Source organism: Amblyomma mixtum, chromosome 1 (genome assembly GCF_055824585.1).
Source record: "Amblyomma mixtum isolate Tamu chromosome 1, ASM5582458v1, whole genome shotgun sequence".
NCBI classification, from domain to species: Eukaryota; Metazoa; Arthropoda; class Arachnida; order Ixodida; family Ixodidae; genus Amblyomma; species Amblyomma mixtum.
The window spans coordinates 107,486,603-107,510,590 of record NC_143012.1 but is presented as its reverse complement, the minus strand read 5'-3'; the positions used below and the strand labels follow the sequence as shown (position 1 = coordinate 107,510,590).

Below are 23,988 nucleotides of genomic sequence, written 5' to 3'. Positions count from 1 at the left end.
GTATCAAGGAAGTTTGTTAGGTGTTTAAGGATGATATGCTCGAGCATCTTGCAAGCCGGGCTGGTGAGAGATATTGGTCTATAATTCGATGGTAATGTGGTGTCTCCTGTTTTGTGTATTGGTATAATCTTTGCCTTCTTCCAGTCGTCGGGTAAAGTTGATGACGAGAGAGATTTACGAAATATCAGACACAAGTATCGGCTGCACCATTCTGCGCATCGTTTCAAGAAATCGTTTGGGATATTGTCTGGTCCGGGTGATTTTTTAGGGTCAAGCGTGAGTAATAGATTAAAAATGCCCGCATCTGATATGATTAAAGGGTCAATGCGTGATGTTTGATTGCCGTAAAAGTCCGGGAGATTACCGTCATCTTTTGTGAAACTTGAGTGAAAAAACGTGTTGTACGCATTAGCATTGTTAGCTCTATCCTCAGGATGCAAACCGGATAACGGGTTTTTAGTTGGGCGGAAATGGTTCCAAAATCTATGCGGGTTGTTTGTCAGAAAGCTAGGCAGCGTTACATTAAAATAGTGTTTCTTGGCCTGTTTGCCTATCTCTCTGAACTTTGCGATTGCGCACGCTAGTTGTGTAGTTTTAGAAGGACATGAACCATGATTTTTGATAGAAATACGCAACCTTTTCACATGACGTTTGGCGTGGATGACATCCCTTGTTACCCATGGACTGTTTCTTTGTGGACGCTTGGTTTTTAGTGGAACATGATTAGTTATGCAGTGTGAAACCATAGTCTTAAAATGAAGCCAAACCCTGTTAATATTGATTGAGGGGTCGGAGACCAAGTCAAGTCAAGTCAAGTCAAGTCAGTTTTATTTACATCATTATGATGTGGGCAGGCTCAGGCAAAAAGCGAACGATTTTCGCTTGAGGGCGCCCGAGCCCCCCTACATGGCGTACAGCAAGGGCAAAAAATTTAAAAAGAAGTACAAAATCCACACACGCTACCTAACAGAATATAATACAGGAATTTCAAAACAATCGATATAAACTCTTGGTACATGCTCATTAATACGCAATACATTGGCGTTAACATAGATGCAAAAGTCATTCGTGTCACACTTTTCACACAAAGGGAATACAGCGGCTTACAAAAAATGATTTCTTAGAGTTTGTGTACTAGATGTTTCAAGAGAAAAACGTTCAAAGATGAATTTGTTTAGTAACCTTGGAACTGCATGACGCATCATCTGTCGACCGTGTTCTGTACGGCAAAAGGGAATGGTCCAACGTTCATGTTTTCGAAACGAGTATGGCGTTGAGTTTGTTTCGAGGGATGACAATGCTGTCAAGAAGTTGTCACAGTGAGAAATGGATTTTTTATATCTTATGGCTAAGGAAAATTCGTATAGCTTATGAACGGGTATGATTTTGAATCTCTTAAACAGTTCTTCGGTATGTGCGAGGTAGTCAATATTTGCTATATGACGTACTGCTTTCTTTTGCAGCATGTACATCTTGTGCAGGTTAGTTTGAGTAGTAGAGCCCCAGACAAGGAAACAGTAGTTAACATACGACATGAATAATGTGTTGTATATTATTAACTTAATCGATACGGGTAGATAGGAGCGAAATTTCGCGAGCATTCCGACGCACTTTGATAAATTGGTTAAAGTGAAGCTAATGTGAGGGTCCCAGCTCATGTTCTTGTTAAAGAAAATTCCTAGTGTTTTTACTGTTTCTACCACCTCTATAATAGAGTTGTCTATTTTTAGCCTAAGATCTGATGTAACGACACTCTGCCGGTAATGAAAAAGTACCGCTTTTGTTTTTTTACTATTTATTATCAAGGAATTTGCTGCGCTCCATGATTTCAACTTTTCTAACACACTGTTTGTGTTTGAAATGAGCAATGGAATGTTATTGCCCCTAAATAAGAGACTGGTATCGTCTGCATACAGAAGATATTTTGGAAGGTTACTGATATTTGTTATGTTGTTTATGTATACAATAAACAGTAGCGGTCCTAAAATACTTCCCTGTGGAACTCCAGTGGTTATAGGTTGAAGAGTTGAAACATGCTGATCTATTGTTACACATTGATGTCGATGCTGTAGGTAGGACTTTAGTAGACAAGATGCAGTGCCACGGATTCCATATTTTTCTAGCTTCTTGAGTAGTATTTGATGGTTTAGGCGATCAAAAGCCTTCGAGAAATCCACAAAAACACCTATGCACATCTCCCTATTTTCAAGTGCCTCGAGGATTATCTCTTTTTGCATTAGTAAGGCTGTTTCAGTGGACCTGTTTGGGCGGAAACCGTGCTGTGACGGATTAATGAGGTTAAGTTTATTGCAGAAGTTCATGAGTCTTTTATGAATTACTCTTTCTAGGCCCTTAGAAAAAATCGGCAGAATAGAAATCGGTCGATAGTTGGACATATCGTTTTTATCGCCACTCTTGAAAAGTACAATTACTCTGGAGATCTGCATTAATTTGGGAAAGCAACCTGTTGATAACGCCAGATTATATATATAAGTCAGTAGGGGGGCGATTACGTTCAGCACATATTTAACTGGAATAATTTGTATGCCATCAATATCGCGTGATTTGCTATTTTTCAACGAGTTGAATATATTGCATACCTCGCGTTCATCTGTCGGATCAAAATAAATGCTGCGGCTATTCCTAGGAATTGTGCTGCTCAGAGATTGAGGGTTTTGAGAACTGCTGACAACATCTTTAAAAAATTTGTTAAATTCTTCGGCAAGTTCTGTACCATGTATGCGGCGGCCCTGAAAAACGAGAACCATTTCACTGAATGCTTCAAATTCATGTGCGAGGTAGGTTAATATGCTGGCATCATCAGCCTTATCGAAGTTCAGTGTCGTCTTGACATCAGATCGTTTTTTTATGGTTAGCAGGCCCCACTGTGTTGCAGGTCTCACTGTGTTGCAGCCGTTTTTACATCAGACAGACCGGACGTTGCGTCCATGACCGACTACGCGAACACGCGAAAGATACTGAAAACCAGTCGCGTCGAAATAACATTTGTCATTCACTCTGCAGATTGAAAAGACTGAGGCATTTCTGAACCGAACCACTATCATCGCCAAGTATAGAGATCATACCTCGCGCCTGATATCAGGGGATTTTCACATTCACGAATTTGGTAACTATGCGTAAGCCAACCATCGCTGGCTCTATACCCACAGGAGCTCGCCTTTCTTAAGAAGTGATGAGTTGATAGCTGCCGAATGTATGCCATGGCATTTTCGTCCCGCATTTTCTTCCATTTTGTGCTTTGGCTTGCCTTGAAGCTTTATATTGCCCCCCCCCCCCTCTGTTGTTCCCAATAAACCGTTTGTTTCTTAGTTCAGCGGATGTGTCTGTCCATTTTTCTTCCGTCCCGTCAGTGACCACTGTTTTGTCGTACCATTCAACTGTTTCCATACACGAGAAAACAGTATCACACAGTAGACAGAAACTTTGTTATAAAGCAAAAGTCTTAAGTTAAACAGAAGTACAACATCGCAGTAGCTATGAAGCTAGCCTGTCATGCCAGCTAATACGGTTGATCTGGAGTAATACTGTAAGTCCCGTAGCATATGCTACGAGAATATAATCCCGAATGTTTTGAAAATGCTTACAATACATATGGGTCTTTCATTCAGAAAGAGCGAGTGGCCTTGTTCTAAAAGCTTGCCTTCTTTTGTCTTGTCTTCTGTCTTTTGTGCGCTTTTTTTCCCAACATGACAGAATGCGGGATTCCAACAGATTGTTTTATCGTCAGTAACGGAGTGCCCGTTTTAAAAACTAAAAGGCAAAACAAAAGTAATGCTTCTCAGGAGGTTTGCAGGAATGTGAAACTTGTGTCTCCCGTGCGTCCACCTTTCTGCGCAAAATTTTAACAAAAGTTGCAAATAAGTTCAAGTTTTCCGTGGTTTTTTTCCGCCCGTCGCCAGCTGCGTTCCTTGTGTCATTGGATTATTACAGAAAAAAAAACTAAAAGAGCAAACCTATGGAAGCAAGCATGCCCAATTGGAAGTCGGGTGCAAGGAAAGCATGGTTTACTAGATTCCGCTCATATGCGGGAATCTTTACTGTGACAACACTGACGAACGGAAATCAGAAAGGGCACGACGGATCATTTGAGAACGCTAGACAGTTTACAGTCTCCCGCTTCACCGCAAAAAGTGTGTTTGCCTGGCTCAGGGGAAACTTCTGTTCACGACAGAAGTCAAGGCAGTGAAGCCGAAGAGTTTAATGAAGCCTTCATCATCAAAAGAAAGGGATCAGATTGTGTCATTGACCCCTCTAAATCGCTGTAGGAGTGAACTGCCTTTTTTAGGAGGCTTCTGCTGAATTTTCATCATGAATTTCAATCCAGGAACCGCACACGCCTGATTAGCTGAAAGTAACTTCTTTTAGAGCGCAGCTCTTTGGCGTCCGTTCCTGGGTTTCGCGTCGTCGTCGGCCTCGTAACCAGCTCCGCCCCCAATGTCACGCTTTTCAATTGGTCGAAATGCTCGTGACGTCACAGTGCGCGAATTTCAAATGGGGCCAATTGTACTTTGGCTAGTAACCATGCAACCAATCAAAGGGATCGTATAGTGATGCTGCAACTAAGTTGGACTGAGTTTAGTTAATTGCTTAATTAATCAGTTAGCCTAATTAATATAGAGGAGAATGAAGAGGTCAGAAGAAAAGAAAAGGAAGACGCGCGCCGCAGCGACAACAGCGTCCGCGGAAGGAGACGCTGCTGAAAAAAAAACAGATAAGTACGAAGGCGCGTTCCCTCCACCACCACGCACTTCCCCACTCAGTAAGACGTTGCTCGTTTCATATAGACCATTTCATCTAGGGCGCCGCCATCTTGGGGAGGTGGCGCCGTCTATGTTCTGTTCTTGTCCCTAGCGCCATGCTGGTATGCGCGCACGCATTTGTGCTACGCTCACGGTGCCGGACGGCGGTGCCGCAAATTGACCTGTCGGAGCTTCTCATTTATTTTGTCTGTTACAAAAGCGTCTGGGTGACGAAAAAAGCTTTTCGAGCAAGACAAACATCGTTTTGCTGAGGGATGGCCGGAACTTCGTCGGATTATGGGGCCGGAAACACTTCCACCGTCGTTCCGATGATTGACCTAGGTAAGCGAAATTTGTTTACGAGTTGTTTGTTTACTCTAGTGCATAGCAACGGTCGCACCGCTGGCTACGACGGCGGTCGAAGAAGCGACACAGGCAGCCGCCAAGCTTCTTGTATGCTATCTGATTGAGTTCGATAGACTACGATTACCGCCAGCATAACAAAGTCACTTCATGAATGTTTACGTTAGCCGCACTTCACTTTGCTTAAGTGCGCCTGGTGTGCAGATGCGAACTTTATTGTTCGACCACTCACGGTGACAAATTCCTTTCGTGATAGATAACCCGAATACAGTTCACAATTTCAGGCAGGTACTACAGTGCACTTCTCAGCGAGATACGCGTCGTGTCAGATTCAGGCGCTTGATACCTGGTGTTATCGCTGTGTTTCAGCGGATTATCACTTTGAGATAAATTCTCACCTACGAGCAGGTCTAGGCGGTAGGTGCGAGAATGTTTACTAAGCCAGAGCGCGCAGGCACCGAACAAAAGCACTGTCTACGCTAGTTGACATCGCGTATGTCATCGTCGCTTGCTTGGGGCACCGAGCGAGCGCGAGCAATGGTCGTTCTCGCTGCCTCGCCACTTTTTTTCTTGTACGTGTCCACTCTTCACTCGACGAAAGAAATGTGTTGCGGCCTCAAATAACTGTCAGGCTAAACAACGAAAGTTACTTTAGAGGTTGCATGGGTATTTGCTACGCGGCAGACGAAATTCGCCACGCCACCCGCACCTCGATTGTGCTTTGACGAGCAAGCGCGTTTACGGTCGTAATTAAGCACGCTACGCGTCTTCACACAAGTTTTGCAGGCTTTGGTATCTTGACAACAGGTGCAATGAGCACACTGTTTTGCTTCTGCCAAGGCCCGGTAGTTCGCGGTAACAACATTGCTTACTTGGCAGTGCTGTAATACCGCATATTATTTGCTGTCATATTTAGCATGCAACAAAAATTTTCGAGAGGTATTTTTTTCTGCTTATCTGAACTATCAACTTCCATTGCTCTGATTTTGTGATCTCCATATTTGTCTGCAGGTGGCAAGATGTACAGTCATCCAAGCGTTGTCACAGACTGGAGTGACGACATAAAGAAGTGGCCACAAGTCCAGATGCCACACATTATATTTTACTTTCTTGAAAATAAAGCATGTGACCTCAAGGAGGTGAAATCATTCAGGAGCATGGAATCCTACTCATATTTGCAGAGTGGATGGGTAGGGACAGTGCTCGTACATACAATAGATACTGAAATGGCATTGCTGAAATGCCAAGTACAGGCATCACAGTGTGTCAAAGTGCTTCACGAAGCATGGGTGTGCTGCGGCAAAAGCGGCGAGATCATAAATAGTGGCTGCTCTTGTATGGCAGGGAAGGGAAAAGTGTGCAGCCATGTGGGTGCGCTACTGTGGAAAATTGACCTGGCCGTATCTTCAGGCCTCACCGGGGAAGCATGCACAGATAAAGCAGCTGCTTGGAATCGAGGCACGAAAAGAAACTTGGTGCCAGCAGCCCTGGAGGATATTAACTTCAAGTTGCAGAAGCGGACAATTGACCAGGAGAGGAAGAAAAATCAGCCACTATGTATCCCCCGCATCTTTGTCAGCGATAAAGATCTGGCAGAGTTTTACGAAAACTGCCCTTTTAAGGATCTTCTTAGCATTCCCGGTAAGTCATTTCCTAGATATGTTTCTGCAACATTATTTTAATCCATGCATTTATGTTAGCTATTCTGCAGAAGTTCTGTGAAGATTTTTCCATTCTGTTTCCCTATACTTTTACAATACTATGCGCCCTGTTAAGTGGATGTCATCAGCATATTTTAAATGTCACTAAAACAACTCCTAACAAGAATTAAAAGCCGCATATTGTAGCCAGCCAATATAACAAGCAAGAGTTTTTCAGATTGTCAATCACTAAGGCACTCCACCTGCATGGCAACAGATTTGATGTACGGTGCATGAAAGTTAATTTCATATGTTTTGACTTCAGGGACTCTCCTTCATGCAACAATGACAGCTGCTGTGCGACAACCACCTTCAAGACCGGCTCAACCACCAATTGCTGAGCATGCCTCTCATGAGGAGAGTGAGAAATTGCCAGAAGCATGTGAATTATGCAACAGATTTTACCTTAAGTACATAGCAATTTCCACAGAAGCAATGCAGTTGTTGAAGGCAGCCACAAAAAATCAAAATGGCCACTTATGGCACACCTCACGACGAGTGCGGTTAACAGCTTCGAACATCAAAAGAGTGCCCAAGAGGCAGACGACACCAACAGAAAAAGCCCTGTTGTCGCTTACTGCTCCCACGTTTCATGGAAGTGCTGCAACACAACACGGCTTGCGATATGAAGCCGTGGCTCGACAACAATTCGAAGCCACCTTTGATTTGTCAGTTTCATTAGAAGGCATTCATGTATGTAAGGATGAGCCATGGCTCTCAGCAACACCTGATGGCATCATAGCGTCCAATGATGCAATCCTCGAGATCAAATGCCCAGTAGTCGAGGATTGTAGAGACTTAATCAGCTCTGGGAAGTATGATGTGAGTCTAGATAATGGAACCTATGTTCTAAATGAAAATGGACCCAACGGCTATTATGGCCAAGTACAGTTCACAATGCTGTGTGCCAGGAAGAGTCTATGTTTCTTCTATGTATGGTCCTTAAAATGGGCCATAGTTGCAGAGGTTCCTTTTGACGCGACATATGTGGAGCACACGATGCAAAGGCTACGAAAATTTTATTTCAGTAGCATGCTGCCCCGTCTTCAAATTATGGAAGCAGAAGGCAAACTTGACCTTTCAGAATACAAACAGATCTTAAATCTCTGATGTCATTGCAGTCCATGGTACAGAGAGGGTATGATAGATGATCCTTGGCGACCACAAAATGAACAAGGGAGGGGAAAACTTCAGGTTGCTTGAGCGAAGGCCCTATTTAATCTCTGCCAATGATGAACGCTTTGCACAGACGAAGACAAGTCCCCTTGTCAAAACGTTGTCTCAAGCGACCTGAGGTTTTCCCCTCCCTTGTTCATTTTGTGATGTCATTGCAGTCAGTCTTGTGGTTCATTCACTTACAGCATTCTGTAACAAAATGAAAAAAAACTTCAATGTCAGTTTGCATGAAAATGTTTATTGCCTTTCACAGCACTCCTGATCAGCCCTCGGTTAAACTTGCTGAATCGACTTTTTTGCTTCCAGAGGATTGTTCAGCTATTAATGGCATTTTAAAATTGCAGAGGCCTGCACATACAAAGACCATTGCATCAATAGTTTTTTTGCATTTGATGCTGAGAGCCGATTTGAATATGCGATAAGTTTTTATGCGATTTATCGCCCTCTCGACGTGTATCCGCACTGATGCAATGCGCCGTGTCTGTGTGACCTCCTGCTCCGACAGTTGATGTTTGCCTGCAAGCAAAAAATTTCAGCATGATGCATGTATTCTCTTGAACCTCAACATTAAAAAGAAAGCTGCTTGTTACAGATAAATGTAGCAAACCACAATGTGCCAGCCAAAAATGAAAAAGGAATGCCGTTTTAAAAACACTCGTTAGCAGCGCTACTGGAGCAATGATTTATGAAGCTTTGTGCCAAACAACTGCTAACCACAACAGCACTGTGCCCACTGAACAACTGTTGAAAAAGAAGCAAACAGCCTTTAAAACCTGGTGATGCATTTCTAGAAGGAAGCTTTCCTTTTTTATCATTAGATAAGTTCTGCAAGATTGTGCCTCGTTACCTCTAGTAAATGCTGGGGTATTCAGCTTGACTCCCTGGGCCTCCAGGTACGGGTCCAAGGTAAAACCTCTATCGGCCATTATCACATCGCCTCGAACAAGGTACTCCTGGACACCGGACTCCCTAACAATGTGCTTGTCAGAGGCACGTCCCCCAAAAGTACGGGACACAAACATTATGTACCCACAAGGGGCGATAACAATCAAGAACTTCACTGTGTTGTGCCCTTTGTAGGAACTGTATGTTTGAGCTCTTGCTCGTTGTTTTTTTGGCCTTTCCAGAGCAACCTCCGTGCAGTCAAAAATGCAACGAGTGTTTTCATAGCCATTCTCTATGAATGAATATGGCATGCTGCTTTCAATTCTAGCTTTCGGCAGCCAAATCACATAATATTTCATAATTTCTTTCAGGCACTGTAGAGTGCTATTAAAGATTTTGCAGACAGACGAAACAGATATTCTAAACCTGAAGGAAAGGTCTCTGTACAGCAGGCCAAGCCTGAAGCGCATAAGAGTCAAAAGGAGCTGGTCCTCCAATGCTAGCCGTGACTGTGGCATTGGAATTTTTTCCAGACAAGTCAATAACGTCCTGAAGACATGGTTAGACACCCCAGTGTAAAAAGCTATGTCTTGACAAGTGATCTGTGATGCCATCAGCACTTGCTGCCGTAAAGTGTAGGTGTGGTCAGCCAGAGAGGGGTCTTCCCACTGCACACTGTGGTCTCATGTGCAGACCTGGAAATGCAAATATTTAGACACACTGTATTAGTAAGCCATACCTTTTGAAAGTGAAATAGAGAGTGGTCACTTAGTTTTGAGGTCATGCAAGGAAAACTTGTATTTAGTGTACAGTAAATGCTTGAATAAAAAACACTTACAGTTTCTGTCTGTGTTCCTCTGCTGCTTGTGTTTGTTGTGGCTGCAGAACTGAGCGCCTGCAAAACATGCTGTATTTCAAAAATGCAACTCTGTCCTGCACCGTTTAACATGTAAGAACAAAAAAAAAGTAAAGCCTACTGACATGGTGACTGTGACCTTCCAGTGTCTGGGTCGGGCAAGCTGCAGGCATGCATTCTTCGAGGCACAGTGATGACTGAACAAATTTGGAAGTTTTACTACTGCAAGCCTAAAATAGACTGAGTACAAAGTTACATTGCTATCTGTTGCCTCTCCTTTCTGTCTTGGAGAAGGAACCATCTGTTTATCTGCATGCTGCTCACACAAGTGCATGGCCGGAATAAATAAACTGTAAAACTGATTCACTGAGCATGCAGAGTGTACTGAAGTTTAGCAGCTTACAGCATTAAGGTCAGACTTCAGCACGACAAGCATGCTGGGACTTCCAACATCTGTATCCTGCAAAGGAAATTTAAACAGCACCTGTGTCACACCATGGCATAACAAGAGTTAGAACACACTGCAAACAGTAAGTAAGAAACTATTTGCAGGAAGCAATACAGATAATCCCTATGGGTGGCCTACGGCTAAAGGTTCGGAAGCCTGACGAGGCCTTAGCCCCCACACACTTTTGCAGCAGCATAATCACATTTTCTTTAGTTCAAACGCTTACGTGGTTACAAAAGTTATGAAAGTGAGTAAAAGAGATGACAGCAATGACTTAATGAGGCCTAAGCAATCAGTGATAGCTGTAAAAGTATTCTTTCATAAATTTGTAGCAGAGGAAAACAATGCTTACACTGCAGGAAGCACACAGAAAAACCATACTCCTACTGCTTTTAATTCATTGCTTTGCTACAGGCTATTACTGACAAATAGTGTTCTTGAACATACAGATACCTCTGATCCAGCTAAGAGTCCAAACAAATGTGTTCTAGCTGCTTATTTAAAATAACTTTGTTTCATTTATATGTCTCATAGTATGTGTGTTAGTATTACTTAATGTTACTTCTAATAGAGACTGCTAAGTAATATTGTCTCAAACAATGCTTTTTCTTTGAGCCTGTGAGGCAATTCCCCCAAATAAATATAGTCCTTCAAGCACCACATGCAAAAATGCAACTCTGAGATAACAAAACCCTCGGAACGGCACTGCCATGTAGAGGACAATGTGGACAGTCTCAAAAGCTGTAAGCGACAGCCCATTATTGTGCTAAGCACTGTAGATGCCATTCTGCAAGTACGTCACTCCATAAGTGTATGTTAAAAGTGACTTCATTCACCTGATCGACTAGAGCGCAGTTTAAATCTTCATTAGCAGCAGGTACGACGTCTTGTACTGCATTAGGTGCAGAAGTATCAGGGCTGGTCTCCGTGTCTGGCTCCACAACCTAGATAAATGCAACAGAACAGAGTGACAAAGCAACTTTTTCTTCACTAACTGCCTCCTTAAGTTGATTGCACGATCCACTCAATTTTTTATGGACGTGATGTGTGTACACTGCTCAAGTTGCACATGCATTAGGAACAAAGCAACTTATTGCATCCATTTAGCACTCAAATAATGAAAGTGATCCACAGCATGTATCCCATTGTTAAGAGAATTAAATAATAATTCGAGAACATGCAGCAGTGGACAGCTGCGTTATCTACAGGTACAAATGCCTTTTCTAATACGTAGTTAGTACCTTGCATACATTAAGCTAATAATTAATATCATGGAACAATCCAATTATGCACTCGAGAGAATGTTTCTTAAGAATAGGTGATTAGGTACAATGATATCTTGTCATGACTCATACAAAAAGCAGAATGTACAGAGGTTGAAATTCACGTTATTACATTAGAGTTGAAACATATTTTATGCATAGGTATTAAGCATTAACCACCTGTTCTGCATGATGAACCCAAGCAAGAGATAACATCTGTTTACATAAATCATGTCCAGTTGGGCTGATACTTGATTAAAGTTATGAAATTTCACTTTTGCAAAGCTAGCAGACAAAGCCTCAAAAGAGATTTAAAAAAAACATTGCAACAAGGATTGGAGAAAATCTAGATTACCAGTTTTGACAAAGCCTGCATCAATTGTGGCACTGACACCAATGTTTTCATTGGTGCATGCTGCATGAGCACAGTTCATGCAGCATTCGAAACTCTGGATCTCAACAATATTTTTTAAAATGTACAAACGACCATATAAGGCAGGGATCTCGAGTCTTTTGGCTTTGTGAAATACAGTGGCACGATTTTATTGCATATTGAAAAATCCACAGTATTTTTATGCAAAACTTCACAACGAATTTTTGCGATATCGCGCTCTGTCTGTCTGTGTGCTTGTTATGAGTAATTGATCCGGGGCGTGAACGGTGGGGTTACAGAGCATCAAAAGCAGTCAAGGGATAAAACACTGACAAAACGGCGAACTTTCTGCTCGTTTGCACTTCATTTCTTGCACCCTACTTATTTTCACAGCGCTTGTGCGTTGTTAACATTTGCGCATTTTCGACCTTTTCGCGCTAAGCAATGAAAACACATAAGACGTACAACTCGCCTAACTATCGGCTTTTTGTTTGCATTTGCACGAACAAGATACCATGATATGCGCGAAACGAACCTCACCTTCCTTTTTTTCGTCGGCACGTAGTCCGTTCTTGCGATACGTCTCCTGGCGGTCTTGACCTGAGCGAAAGTTGTCGCGCACAATTATTCTCCAGTAGAACAGTCACCTGATTAAAAATTCCCGTGTTTGAAGGAACCACGCTTTCACACACGGCCACATACGCACGTAATGCTTACCTTCCGTTCGTAGCCCAGCTTAAGCATAGGCACGGAGTTCGTGGCTGTCCGTTGTCCGCCAACAAAGTGTTCCGAGCAGACACGAGAGGCGGCCGATGGCATAAAATCCTTTCTGTTGACGCTAGCCAGCCAAAGACGTCGCTCGTCTTCATCCGACGGAAAGCGATGCAGTTGGAACAAGTTGCAGCCGCACTGACTCCGCGGCTGTTGATGCTGCGCACATGGCTCTGCGGCTATTTTTTTCCGCTTGCGGTAGTTGTTGGTGCAGCCAACAACAGCGCAGTGGTATCCTGATGACCTCGGCTCACGATTCATGTTCACAGTCAGCATCAAAACACGTAAAAGCTGTTTTCTCGCGCAAAAACAGCAGGACACGCACGGCACTCAACGCGTACCTCGCCGCTCGCGCATACCAGGAGGAGAGGAGGAGGAGAAGCGGCGCCGTGCGCGCGCTGGTTCGAGGCTATTTTCCTCCTCGCGCCGAAAACGGTCTATACGTTGTGTCGAACATCCTAGACAGTTCCAACAATTGACAGGTGAATGACAGAACACGATGGATAGAAATGCAATAATATAAATATGAAATAGCCTAATTAACCTTTCTAGTTAGACCGCATAAATCAATAAAACCGAGAACGAAATTGGTCGAGTTGGGGAATCGAACCAGGGTCTCCGGAGTGCGATACGAGCACGCTAGCCACTCCGTAATGCCAGCTGAATGGTTTGGAATGAACAAAGGCGCGTCTAGCTAATACGGTGTCTTCGTTCACTCCCATCTTCCCCCTTTCCCTTACGGCGAGGTGCAGGTGTCCACCCAGATATGCGAGAGAGATACATTTCCTTTCCTCAAAAAATAAATTTACCGTCCAGCAAGGCGTACAGCCGAATTGGCGATGGCGTTCTGTGGACTCCCTGGCATCGTTGCAAGACGCTGTCGCGTTCCACTCTTACAGGCGAAGCTTAACATGTTAACCACACATCAGTAACACACGCAGACATCCAATGGACGCGTCATTCACTGGCAGCACATAATTCATCATTCACAACCACATTCTTAACGTATGCTCCCTTGCCGCACATGCCAAGGACGTACACCACGATCACATTCTGCGCCATTCCTCTGTACTTTGCTTTGCTGAAACCTGGATGGATCCCGAAGAGCCTCCCGAAATCATAGATTTCCTATACTGCTGTGGTGCTCGCAGAGACCCCAACAGAGCGGCGGGAGTCGCTATCTACTTGCGCACAGGTCTCTCTGCAATACCAGTCGAAATGTTTGGCACGTCACATGAAGTTGGCGAACTGTGCGCCGCAAAGTTGCCCAACGGCTTGCTGGTAGTAGCTGCCTACTTCGCCCCTACCGCACTCACGAAAGACGTCGTGCACTTCCTGCAACTCGCATTAACCGTCCATCGATCCACACCGATGTTAGTAGTGGGGGACTTTAATGTTGACATAAAGACAAACAGCAATTTCCTAACACTTATGCGGGAGAACATCCCGTTCCTCTCGCTCGTAACGCGTCCCACGGCTGTGACAACCTCGCGAGGCACTTGTATAGACCTCGTCTTTGAGAATCAAGCATTGGTGTACCAAGTCGAACATATATCAGTCTATTCCTCCGACCACAAAGCTTCCTTCATGACTGTCAAGAACTGTTAGTGGAGTCTTTGTTAAAGGAATACGTGTGAAAAATAAAAAAAAAAATTCTGTGATAGCGCATACATGTGTTGCTCGATTTCTTTGCCTCAATCTATCGAAAAGGTGAAACAGCTTATTTGCTGCGCTCAAATTTCGCATTAGGAAGTAACGTAATCGTCGGTAATTTTTTTTTTGCGAAGATGGTTGCACTGCGTAGGCACTTTTTTACAGCTGCCTAGCGGTTTTAGACCATCTGTTTAATTGGTTTTTGTCGTGTCCAATACGTGGAATACTTCTTTTTTTTACCTTTTGTTACCAACCTATCTTTTATAGTTGACTCACCTTACCATACATATTTTTTTCAAATTTATGGCCCTTACACCACGTGACGTTTACGGCCTCTGATTAGCAACGCCATAGTTCGCATATGTATTGTGTGTTTCCTTCAATGAAAGATAAGTGATGAATAAGTGCTCTTTCGTGTCACTCTCTCACCTTTGTTCGTTTTTGTCTTGATTCTGTTTCTCTGCATTGATCTGGTTTTTTTTTCAAATCCGAATTCTCACGCTGTCTCCATTTCCACATAACACTTGCGGTAATAGAGGAAATTCTTTGCCCACCTATTGTACGAGGTTGGCGATGATAAACACTCTCAAGGTTCACCATCATCATCAGCCTACGTCTATTGCAGGAAAAATGCCTCTTCCTCGTCTTTCTATTTATACCGGACCTGTGCGAGCTGCGCCAAGCTTATCACCGCAAGCTTCATTATCGCATCCGCCCACTTAACTTGCTGCCGCCGCCTGCTATGCTTTCCTTCTCTTGGTATCCAGTCCGTTACCTTTAACGCCCAGTGGTTATGTTGCCTTCGCGTTACATGCCCTGCCCAAGCACATTTCTTCCTCTTGATTTCGACTAGTGTCCTTGCCCCGCGTTCGTTCCCTGACCCACTGTCCGCTTCCGGTCCATTAACTTTACACCAAATCATTTTTCTTTCCATAGCTCGCTGCGTTGTCCTCAGCTTAAGCTGAACCCTCTTTGTTAGCCTCCACGTTTCTGCCCCATAGGTGAGTACCGGTAAGATACAGCTGTTTACTGACTCATAACCTGGGAGATCCGGCCAAATGCCCCCACCACACTTATTCATCTAGTTATTTCCCTCTCGTGATGATAATGATAATGATTTTTATGGCGCAAGGGCATCTATAGCCAAGGAGCGCCATGGCAGAAGGTTTTTTTTTCTTCGACACAAGGTGGGGTCAAAGATCCATTTCCCAAGCATTTCACCCTGTTTAAGCTGAGCACCAGGCTAGGGAAACCCGTTGCGGGGCTAGTTGATTATGCATTTTCTTTCGTTCAAATTTAAGCAGCGCTAACTTTTAGGACGAATACACAGAGGACATGCCAGGACGGGCGCTGTCCTGTCATGTCCTCTGTGTATTCGTCCTAAAAGTTAGCGCTGCTTAAATTTGAACCAGGCTAAGGGTAGCTTGTGACAATTGCATCATCGGTGGGTACCCGGTGGCACTGGGGATCGAACCCCGAACCTCCCGCATGCGAGGCGGGTGCTCAAACCGCATTTCTCTCTCGTGATCCGGATTTGCGGTCACTAGCTGCCCTAAGCAGACGTGTTCCCTAACCTCTTACAAAGCGTCGCTACCAGTTGCAAACTGCTCTTTGTTCCCTTGCGTGGCTGTTGAACATTACTATCGTTTTCTGCATGATAAATTTAAACCCACTGTTCTGCTGTGCCTATCTAAATCATTTAGCAACTCTCTGCAGTACATCTTCTGAATAACTCAGAAAGACATCGTCATCAACGAATCGCTGACTACTCAGGTACTCTATATGAACTCGCATCCCCCAGCTGTTTTCAGTCAGGCGTCTGAATGCCACCTGTAAACAGGCAGTGAATAGCATTGCTGAGATCATGTCGCCTGGCCGCACAGCCTTCTTTATCGATATCGATATCAGCCGTTTTCGATATCGTCTAGTATTTTCGCATGAGGACCACTTCCACACCCGTTTTCGCAGAAGAAACCAAGAGACTGCAGTCTCCTGGTTTCGTTCTGCCTCGCCTGCCTTGTCAGCCCGACTGCTCCGTCGCCAGTGGCGCCGCCCGCGCGTTCGCACGCATGCGCCCGCGCGCTAACGCTGGTGGCACCACTAAAAAGACCAACCCAAGCAACCACAGATATCCGTCGGGCGTACGAGCTAGATCCGAACGTCCTTTGCCGAGATCGGACGTCCATCGGACGTACGAACGCAATCCGATTTCGGATATCCGTATTCGTACATCAGCCGGACGTACGGACAGTGTCCACTTTTGTATATCCGCATGAGAGACGAGGTGTACGTCCGAAAGATGTAAGGCTGAGTATTTTCCCAGGCCATGAGTATGGACGTTTTTTATTTCACAGAAAATTCGCGTCTTTCGTGTATGTATACTGTTTTATTTACATCAGTTGGAGGGTTTGACGCGAAGATGTTTGTAAATTGGTGCGATTCCACTCCTACCTACAGTGCAAGAGCCGCCAACGATCTAAATTTATCTAAGAGGAGAAGCAGGTGCTGCAGAATTTTGCAAGAACTAATGACTAGTTTTCTATTTATAAAACTTCTCCAAATTAGTGGAGTTGTGCGACATGTCCACCGTTTTGCTAGCTAAACTTGCCATTGAAACCATTCGTAAGTATCAAAACTCCCGTGCATTCTGCTATCACCATCATCATAGATGTCAGTTCGCGGTCAGTCCAATCCAATCCATCAGTACGGCTCCGTAGCGCTGCGCTGTTGTTGATTCGCTGCGTAGTGCTGTCGCGCAGAGCTTTATAGCTCTGTTATTATAATGTGTGGCTTTGTTCGGTCTGTGGACGAAAGTAGCATGTAACTTAAGCAATTCGAAAGGTACGGGAAGCGCCTAAAGCTCTTGTCGAACACCGGAATCCCGTACTGCGTCGACCTTGGTTTAAAGAAGGCTTAGTGCACATGGGATTGCCTACGAAGGTATGTATTCAGTACACTTTTTGGAACTTGCTTCTAGGACAATGCAGCATGCTCATATAACATTCGTTCACAGGGCAGTGGGAGCAGTAAGCGCGAGGAGATGGCTTCCACAAGTGTGTGCTGTTCTCACACTTTTGGGAGCCACACAGCTGCGGGAGCCCTCAACTCGCGCGGCTAATTCCCACTCCTCTTCAAAGTTGCGGGACGGAGTATTTTAGCATCTTGTTAATTTTTAGGGCATCGCTAGGTTCACTGTGCCTATATAAAGAGTGACAACGCGCGAAAGGCAGACCATAGGAAGCACGTGTAGTTTGCAGTGGTTCGCAACGGAAGCTTTGCGGCTTTCTGTGCACAGTCGCGTACAGTGCTGCGCAGGTTAGTGCCCTAAGGCCCATGAGAAAAAATAAAGAACAGATACATTGTCAAATATGGTGTGAAAAAGTGAGAGCTGTTATTCCCTTATACTTATTGAGGTGTTTGTTAAAGTGCATTGTCTTTTATACTTGCAGCATTAAACACTTCTATTAATTGGTTCCAATATGTTTTTACTTGGGCTGCTGCATTGTGCCATTTATTTCACATGACTGATGTTTGCCGCGTTCTTTTTATTTCAGAAATCCTGTGGGTGGGAAGATTACGGATGTGTGTCCCAAGCTTGCCACATTTGAAGAGTCACATTTAAGAAATTTTCCGAATATAACTCATTGCTCTACTGATGTATCATCAACCACAATAAAATATGCGTGCTATGCATCAAATTGTTTTTGGTTTTATTGCATCGCGCGGAGTGAAAAAAGCACGCATGCACCATATATGCGAATATTCGAGGAAGATCCGCCAATGGACGTACTCAACTGGACGTCCGTTGGCGGGCGAACCGTATACCTTTGGCCACCTTTCGGACGGCCGACGGACGTCTACCGGCTGTTTGCGGATATTCAGTGGACGTACAGAACATCCGAAACAGACCTCTGTCGGCCGTCCGAAGGATATCGGTGGTTGCTTGGGAACTAATCGCTGACGCAGTTCCTGAGGCCAGATTTCACCGAGTGTCCACTGTTTATGAATCTCTTTCTTGTCCGGCCACGCAAACACTTGTGGCCGGGTCGGTGCCATTAGGAGCGGGTCGCACCAGGTATGCCAAGAGCGAGAGGTTATCGCTTGCGATCTCGCGTGGCAGCGCGAGCGTGGCCTCGAGGCCGACGCCACCCGCGTCTCCCGGCATCCAATCCACTCGAACCTCCAAGCCATGGTCCCGAGAGAGTACGTGCCTCTTTTTTTTACGTTTCCCAAAATTTTGCTGATTCTACAAGTGTTATCTAGACGTTTTGGAGCTTCACGGCTGTCAGTGTATATGAGCCCTCGCCCTTCGGGTCTTCGCATATCAGTGAGTGTCTTCTTCCTTACATTGTGAACTGCGCTCAAGGCCGATAAAAGCTCATTTTGAGTACACGCCCTGTATAAACATTGCATTGAGGATATGAGCAATCCCTCTCGCACACTGACAGAGTGCGTGGTGATGCGTTTCGATACCGCAATGGGTGCCACTGAATCGTATGACTCCTCTGCGTTCCTAGTCGCCTCTCGTACACGTTTTAACGTCTTTTACATTCAGTGGCAAGCAATTCAGAATGCGGTCTTTCACATGAAATGTGCATGTATTTGGCCCGTGGCTTCCGCATTAACGGAGTGCCGTTCGTGCAGGGTTTACGTGGAGGTCGTGCTGAATCACATGGCTGGACCGCTGGCCATAGACCGCGGCATGGCGACCACCTTATTCGACCACGCGAGCAAGAGCTACCCGGGGGTTCCGTACGAGGCTTCCCATTTCCACACCAAGGAGCAGTGCGGAACTGCGTCGGGACAGATCGAGGACCACTTGAGCGTGCGACAGGTATAGTTGGATCTGTGAGGCAGTTACTTCAGGGCTTTCTTCTTATCACAGCAGTGGAAGAAAGTGGTCATTTGGAGATATTACATTTGATCTTGCGGTGCAGGTGTCCTTGCTGTTAATCTCGTTATCTGACTGGTCGACATCTCCCGCAATAATACACTGGCACTAAGGAAGCGAGTGTTCCTGGATGCATAGAGCACGCTTCTATGCTTTGGTATCTTGTCTTGGGGGATTTAGTTGACATATGCTCTCTGGGAGCGATAACGCCTGGAACACGCATTTTGCACAGGGGGTGCGCACACAAGGTAGGTCGCCGCAGCGGCTTCCCTAACTGGCAACGGCACAGTGCAGGAGGTCAGCTACGCGACTTGGCATAAAATTGAGTATTGGGGGACAAGGTTTGTAACAGCGCCATCTCTGGACGATGGGAGCGCTCGAGGAAGAAGAAACGACACGAGCCACGTGACAGAAAGACTGGGGCCCTATGTCGGCTCGAGGAGATCAGAATAAGAGTAAACATGTTCTGGAATCGTGGGAGGGAACAGCGCGAACAAGACGACAGACGAAGCAAGAGGACACAAAGACGAGCGCTGATCCGAAACTGAATTTTTTATTGAAAAAAGAAAACATATATACATCAAAATCACGTGAACAAACAGAGCAACGAGCATTGGTCTAGCGGAATCAAGATCACCAAACGCACAATATGCCACGTGGTGAACTCCGAACAAAGGCACCCTGAGAACCGAAATGAAGCAAGTCACAAATTATCTAAAAACGACACTTCTTTGTCAACTAATGCTAAAGAAGGCTGGCTGATACACTGTGATTCTTTCTTCCGTATGAAATAAGCTTCCATAATCTCCGTGGTCAATTTATCTCGGTGTCTAAACAAAATTTTAGTTTTTGTGACCAAAGGGCGGCACTTTTTCGGTTTCTTTTTATCATTTTCCTTCCCACAATCGCGGCAATGATCTTTCAGATGAGAGTATCTGGTGTCTGATAGTGAGTTCAGAGGTTCCCTCAGGCGAACGTTAATACGTCGTCTTGTTCGCGCTGTTCCCTCCCACGATGTATTATTACAAACACGCCCAGGTATCCATCCTTCTTCAATGTTCTGGAATCCATCAGACGACTTGGTTGGGGTCCTGTCTCCACCTCCATTACACAGCTGGTGACCTGCGGACGTGCTCCCCGTGGCCCCTGCTCAGACGAGGTAAACCCACGGGGTGCCACCAGGACTCGCTCTCTATGCAGAACCCCGAACGCAGCTCGATTCCGACGCCTGAGAGCGCGGAACCTCTCATCTGCTGCTGTCCTCCTGCCGCCCTTTTTAGAGAGCAAACCAGCACTTTGTTTTCTCCAGATCGAAGTGTACACTTCGACCTGACCTGGATCATATAGCAAACTACATGGTATTTACATGTCGCCTTCTCACTATTTCCCACCGTGGCTGTAGAGGTAGCCGAGATCCTGACCCGGTTCCGATTGAACCCCCCGGCTGATCCCTGTGACAAGCTCAATGCAGCCTTCCTTGTGCGCACTGCAGTGTCCGAGCGATCGCGCATTGAGTAGCCTCTGTCGCCGAGAATCTTGGAGGCTGTCACCCCAGTCAACTGGTCCGTCGCATGGTGCAGCTTCACGGCGCACGAGCCCCACCAGTGGACGACACTCCAACGTGAGCTGTTCATCCAATCTCTTCCGGCGACAGTCCAGATGATCGTGGCTACTGCCTCGACAATGGACCTAACTCGCCGACTTAGCCAAGATCCTGGAGATCAGCAAATCCTGCCCTCAGTGCCAGTGCCACCTCTTCCGCCACGTCTTTGGCCCAGGCATTCGTAGCACCTCATCCGGAGCAGACGGCTGGGTATGCAACTCTCGGTCAGCTCTGCCACAGCCTAGATCAGCTGATCACTGGAACACCGCATCGCCTACCGTCCCGGTAATCAGGAGCACCGTCCAACCACACCATTCAGGCAGAAGGGTTGAAATGCGGGCCAGTTGGTACATTGTAAACGGAGAAAAAACCAGTCACACAAGACGACGGACAAGAAGAGTGTACACACCACAACGACTGGACTAACAACTGAAGTTTATTGGAAAATACATGGTCCGAGGAAGGCCAGCAGAGCATGCGCAACAGCATCATCCCTAATCACTGCGCAAAAAGAGACAAAGACAAGAAATCTAAACTATCGTGGACGACCTAAAAAAGCAAATTCTTTTTCAAGTAGGCGCACCGAAGTTGTGCTTATACAATCAGAGCCTAACAAACCGATATGATATGCCTCCAGTATTTCCCGCTCCTGTTTTCCCTTGCCTCTACCAAGAATGGTGGTATTGCCGAACAAAGGATAACAGCCACATTCATTGCAATGGCGAGGCAAGTTTGCACCGCCACCAGACCCCAGGGAGGAGTGATGCTCACGAAGCCGGTCATTAATACACCGGCCAGTTTGGCCGATGTAAACTCTCTCGCATGTGAGGGGGAACTTGTACACCACCTGTGCGACACATGTCGTGAAGCGATTCTCATGCTGCGTTGTGCAAACGTGGTTCCTTTCCCTGCCTCGAGAAATGCGCGAACAGAGTCCCGACAGCTTGCAAGGAGCAGAGAACACAATGCTCACTCCCTGCTTGGCGGCCACTTTTTTCAAGTTGTGGCTCACTTTGTGCACGTACGGCATGACCTCGAACTTCTTTCGTTCAGTTGGCCCAACGTCAGTCTTCTTCGTGCGTCCTTTCTTGAGGTTCTGAAGCAGCGATTCAGCCACTGCCTTCAAAAGTGGTTTAGGGAACCCCGCAGTGGCTGAATCGCTGCTTCAGAACCTCAAGAAAGGACGCACGAAGAAGACTGACGTTGGGCCAACTGAACGAAAGAAGTTCGAGGTCATGCCGTACGTGCACAAAGTGAGCCACAACTTGAAAAAAGTGGCCGCCAAGCAGGGAGTGAGCATTGTGTTCTCTGCTCCTTGCAAGCTGTCGGGACTCTGTTCGCGCATTTCTCGAGGCAGGGAAATGAACCACGTTTGCACAACGCAGCATGAGAATCGCTTCACGACATGTGTCGCACAGGTGGTGTACAAGTTCCCCCTCACATGCGAGAGAGTTTACATCGGCCAAACTGGCCGGTGTATTAATGACCGGCTTCGTGAGCATCACTCCTCCCTGGGGTCTGGTGGCGGTGCAAACTTGCCTCGCCATTGCAATGAATGTGGCTGTTATCCTTTGTTCGGCAATACCACCATTCTTGGTAGAGGCAAGGGAAAACAGGAGCGGAAAATACTGGAGGCATATCATATCGGTTTGTTAGGCTCTGATTGTATAAGCACAACTTCGGTGCGCCTACTTGAAAAAGAATTTGCTTTTTTAGGTCGTCCACGATAGTTTAGATTTCTTGTCTTTGTCTCTTTTTGCGCAGTGATTAGGGATGATGCTGTTGCGCATGCTCTGCTGGCCTTCCTCGGACCATGTATTTTCCAATAAACTTCAGTTGTTAGTCCAGTCGTTGTGGTGTGTACACTCTTCTTGTCCGTCGTCTTGTGTGACTGGTTTTTTCTCCGTTTACCATTCAGGCCACCACTCTTAGGCGAGAAACCGGCCGGCCGACTGCTAGCGGTGACCAGTGGCCAAGGCCAGAAGCCCTGTCGCCTTTTCTGCATGACTTACACGACAACCAGCTTCAAATTCTAGACTGATACCGATGCACAAGTCAGTATCCTTTCTGCTACACTCCACGACCGTGATTCGAGGCCGCTCACCTATCTGCTCGCCGCGATCGGCACACTCATTCAAGTCTACAAGCAGCTGTCTCTGATACTGGTCTTGGGTGTTCGTCGAGTTTGTGGATAGACTTTTGTGGCTGTCGACAAGCGCAAGTCCATTACCACCACTGGCCTCCTCACTCATCAAAGTCTTCTTGACGACGTCAAGTCTCGCCTTCTTCTGGACTCCAGCACTTGACTCGGTAAGGGTCAAGTTTAGGGTTTAGGGTCAAGGTTTAGGCTCTTGCAAACTCATACAGCTAATGATGTGGCTCCTTCCTGTGCCGCGGTTTCCGATCCTCCGAGCGGACCTTTAATACGCGAGTATCCGACCCTCATGGCTCCACCAGATTGGTACCTGTTCAGGTGCGTCAGTAAAAGGTGCGTCACGATCTGGTCACCACTGGTCCACCTGTCTTTTTTCCGCCGACGTCTCCACGCCGCAGACAAGTTCAAAATCACTCGTGTTGACTTTGAGCACATGCTCAAGCGTGGCATTGTTCGACCGTCTTCTAGCAGTTGCGCCTCTTCACTTTAGATGGTACCCAAAAAAGACCATGGGATGGTGGCCATGTATCGACTACCGCACTCTCAACGCCCGCATCATCCCTGACCGCTACCCCCTTCCCCATATCCAAAACTTCACCGCAGTTCTTTATGGCACGGCCATCTTCCTGAGGGCTGACCTCGTCCGCGCCTTACACCAAATTTCAGTGACCGAGGAAGATATTCCGACGACAGCCATCACAACACTCTTCGGCCTCTTCGAACACCTGTGGATGCCATTCGGGCTGCGGAACGCAGCAGAGACTTTTTAATGTTTCATTGATAACCTCCTTCCTGGTCTACCCTTCGTTTTCGCTTACGTGGACGACCATCTTGTGACCAGCCGATCACTTCCTTCATCTGCGCCAGTGGTTTACCGACTTTGTGCCCACGGCGTTGTCATCAACAGTGCTAATAGTGAGTTCGGTGTCCCGTCTCGACTCCTTTGGTCACCACGCTGACACCTGGCATTTCGACCTCTGACATCCAAGGCGCAAGCGATTGTGGATTTCCCCCAATCGCCTTTGTTACTTGCTTACGCCAAATCCTGGGCATGGTGAGCTACTACCACCGTTTTATTCGGAACTTGCCATT

General features: G+C 45.9%; 2 protein-coding genes and 1 long non-coding RNA gene across 4 annotated transcripts in view; 2 read left to right on the top strand and 1 right to left on the bottom strand.

Annotated features, from left to right (window-relative positions):
* The window catches only part of LOC149367469 (alpha-amylase-like), a 322,554-nt gene that overhangs the window by 57,393 nt on the left and 241,173 nt on the right, over positions 1 to 23,988 (top strand). Inside the window, exon 5 of the mRNA XM_089574342.1 lies at positions 18,892 to 19,081. Within this exon, the coding sequence (XP_089430468.1) occupies positions 18,892 to 19,081 (190 nt within the window). The remainder of the gene's footprint in view (positions 1 to 18,891; positions 19,082 to 23,988) is intronic.
* On the top strand, positions 4,923 to 6,258 carry LOC149367473 (uncharacterized). Its single transcript, XR_016287131.1, has 2 exons — positions 4,923 to 5,102; positions 6,135 to 6,258. It is a non-coding gene; the product is annotated as an uncharacterized LOC149367473 (long non-coding RNA).
* LOC149367472 (uncharacterized) lies at positions 9,497 to 12,935 on the bottom strand. Of its 2 annotated transcripts, none has more exons than XM_089567371.1 (7): positions 12,541 to 12,935; positions 12,364 to 12,423; positions 11,025 to 11,132; positions 10,144 to 10,200; positions 9,866 to 9,937; positions 9,723 to 9,791; positions 9,497 to 9,579 (listed from the first exon to the last, which is right to left on the bottom strand). In XM_089567371.1, the coding sequence occupies exons 1-7, from the start codon at positions 12,868 to 12,870 to the stop codon at positions 9,568 to 9,570; spliced, it is 708 nt and encodes a 235-aa protein (XP_089423497.1). In that variant the 5' UTR covers positions 12,871 to 12,935; the 3' UTR covers positions 9,497 to 9,567. The 2 variants fall into 2 exon arrangements, with proteins under 2 accessions (XP_089423497.1, XP_089423498.1); XM_089567372.1 differs by having other exon boundaries at positions 9,535 to 9,579; positions 9,723 to 9,779.

Bases quoted from the DNA above. Each gene is read 5' to 3' on its own strand.
- LOC149367472 (XM_089567371.1), bottom strand. From the start codon at position 12,870: ATGCTGACTGTGAACATGAATCGTGAGCCGAGGTCATCAGGATACCAC. The intron at 12,424-12,540 runs GTAAGCATTACG...ACTTTCGCTCAG, and splicing joins AGCTGGGCTACGAACGGAAG to GTCAAGACCGCCAGGAGACG. The intron at 9,938-10,143 runs GTAAGCTGCTAA...AAATTTGTTCAG, and splicing joins TGAAGTCTGACCTTAATGCT to TCATCACTGTGCCTCGAAGA.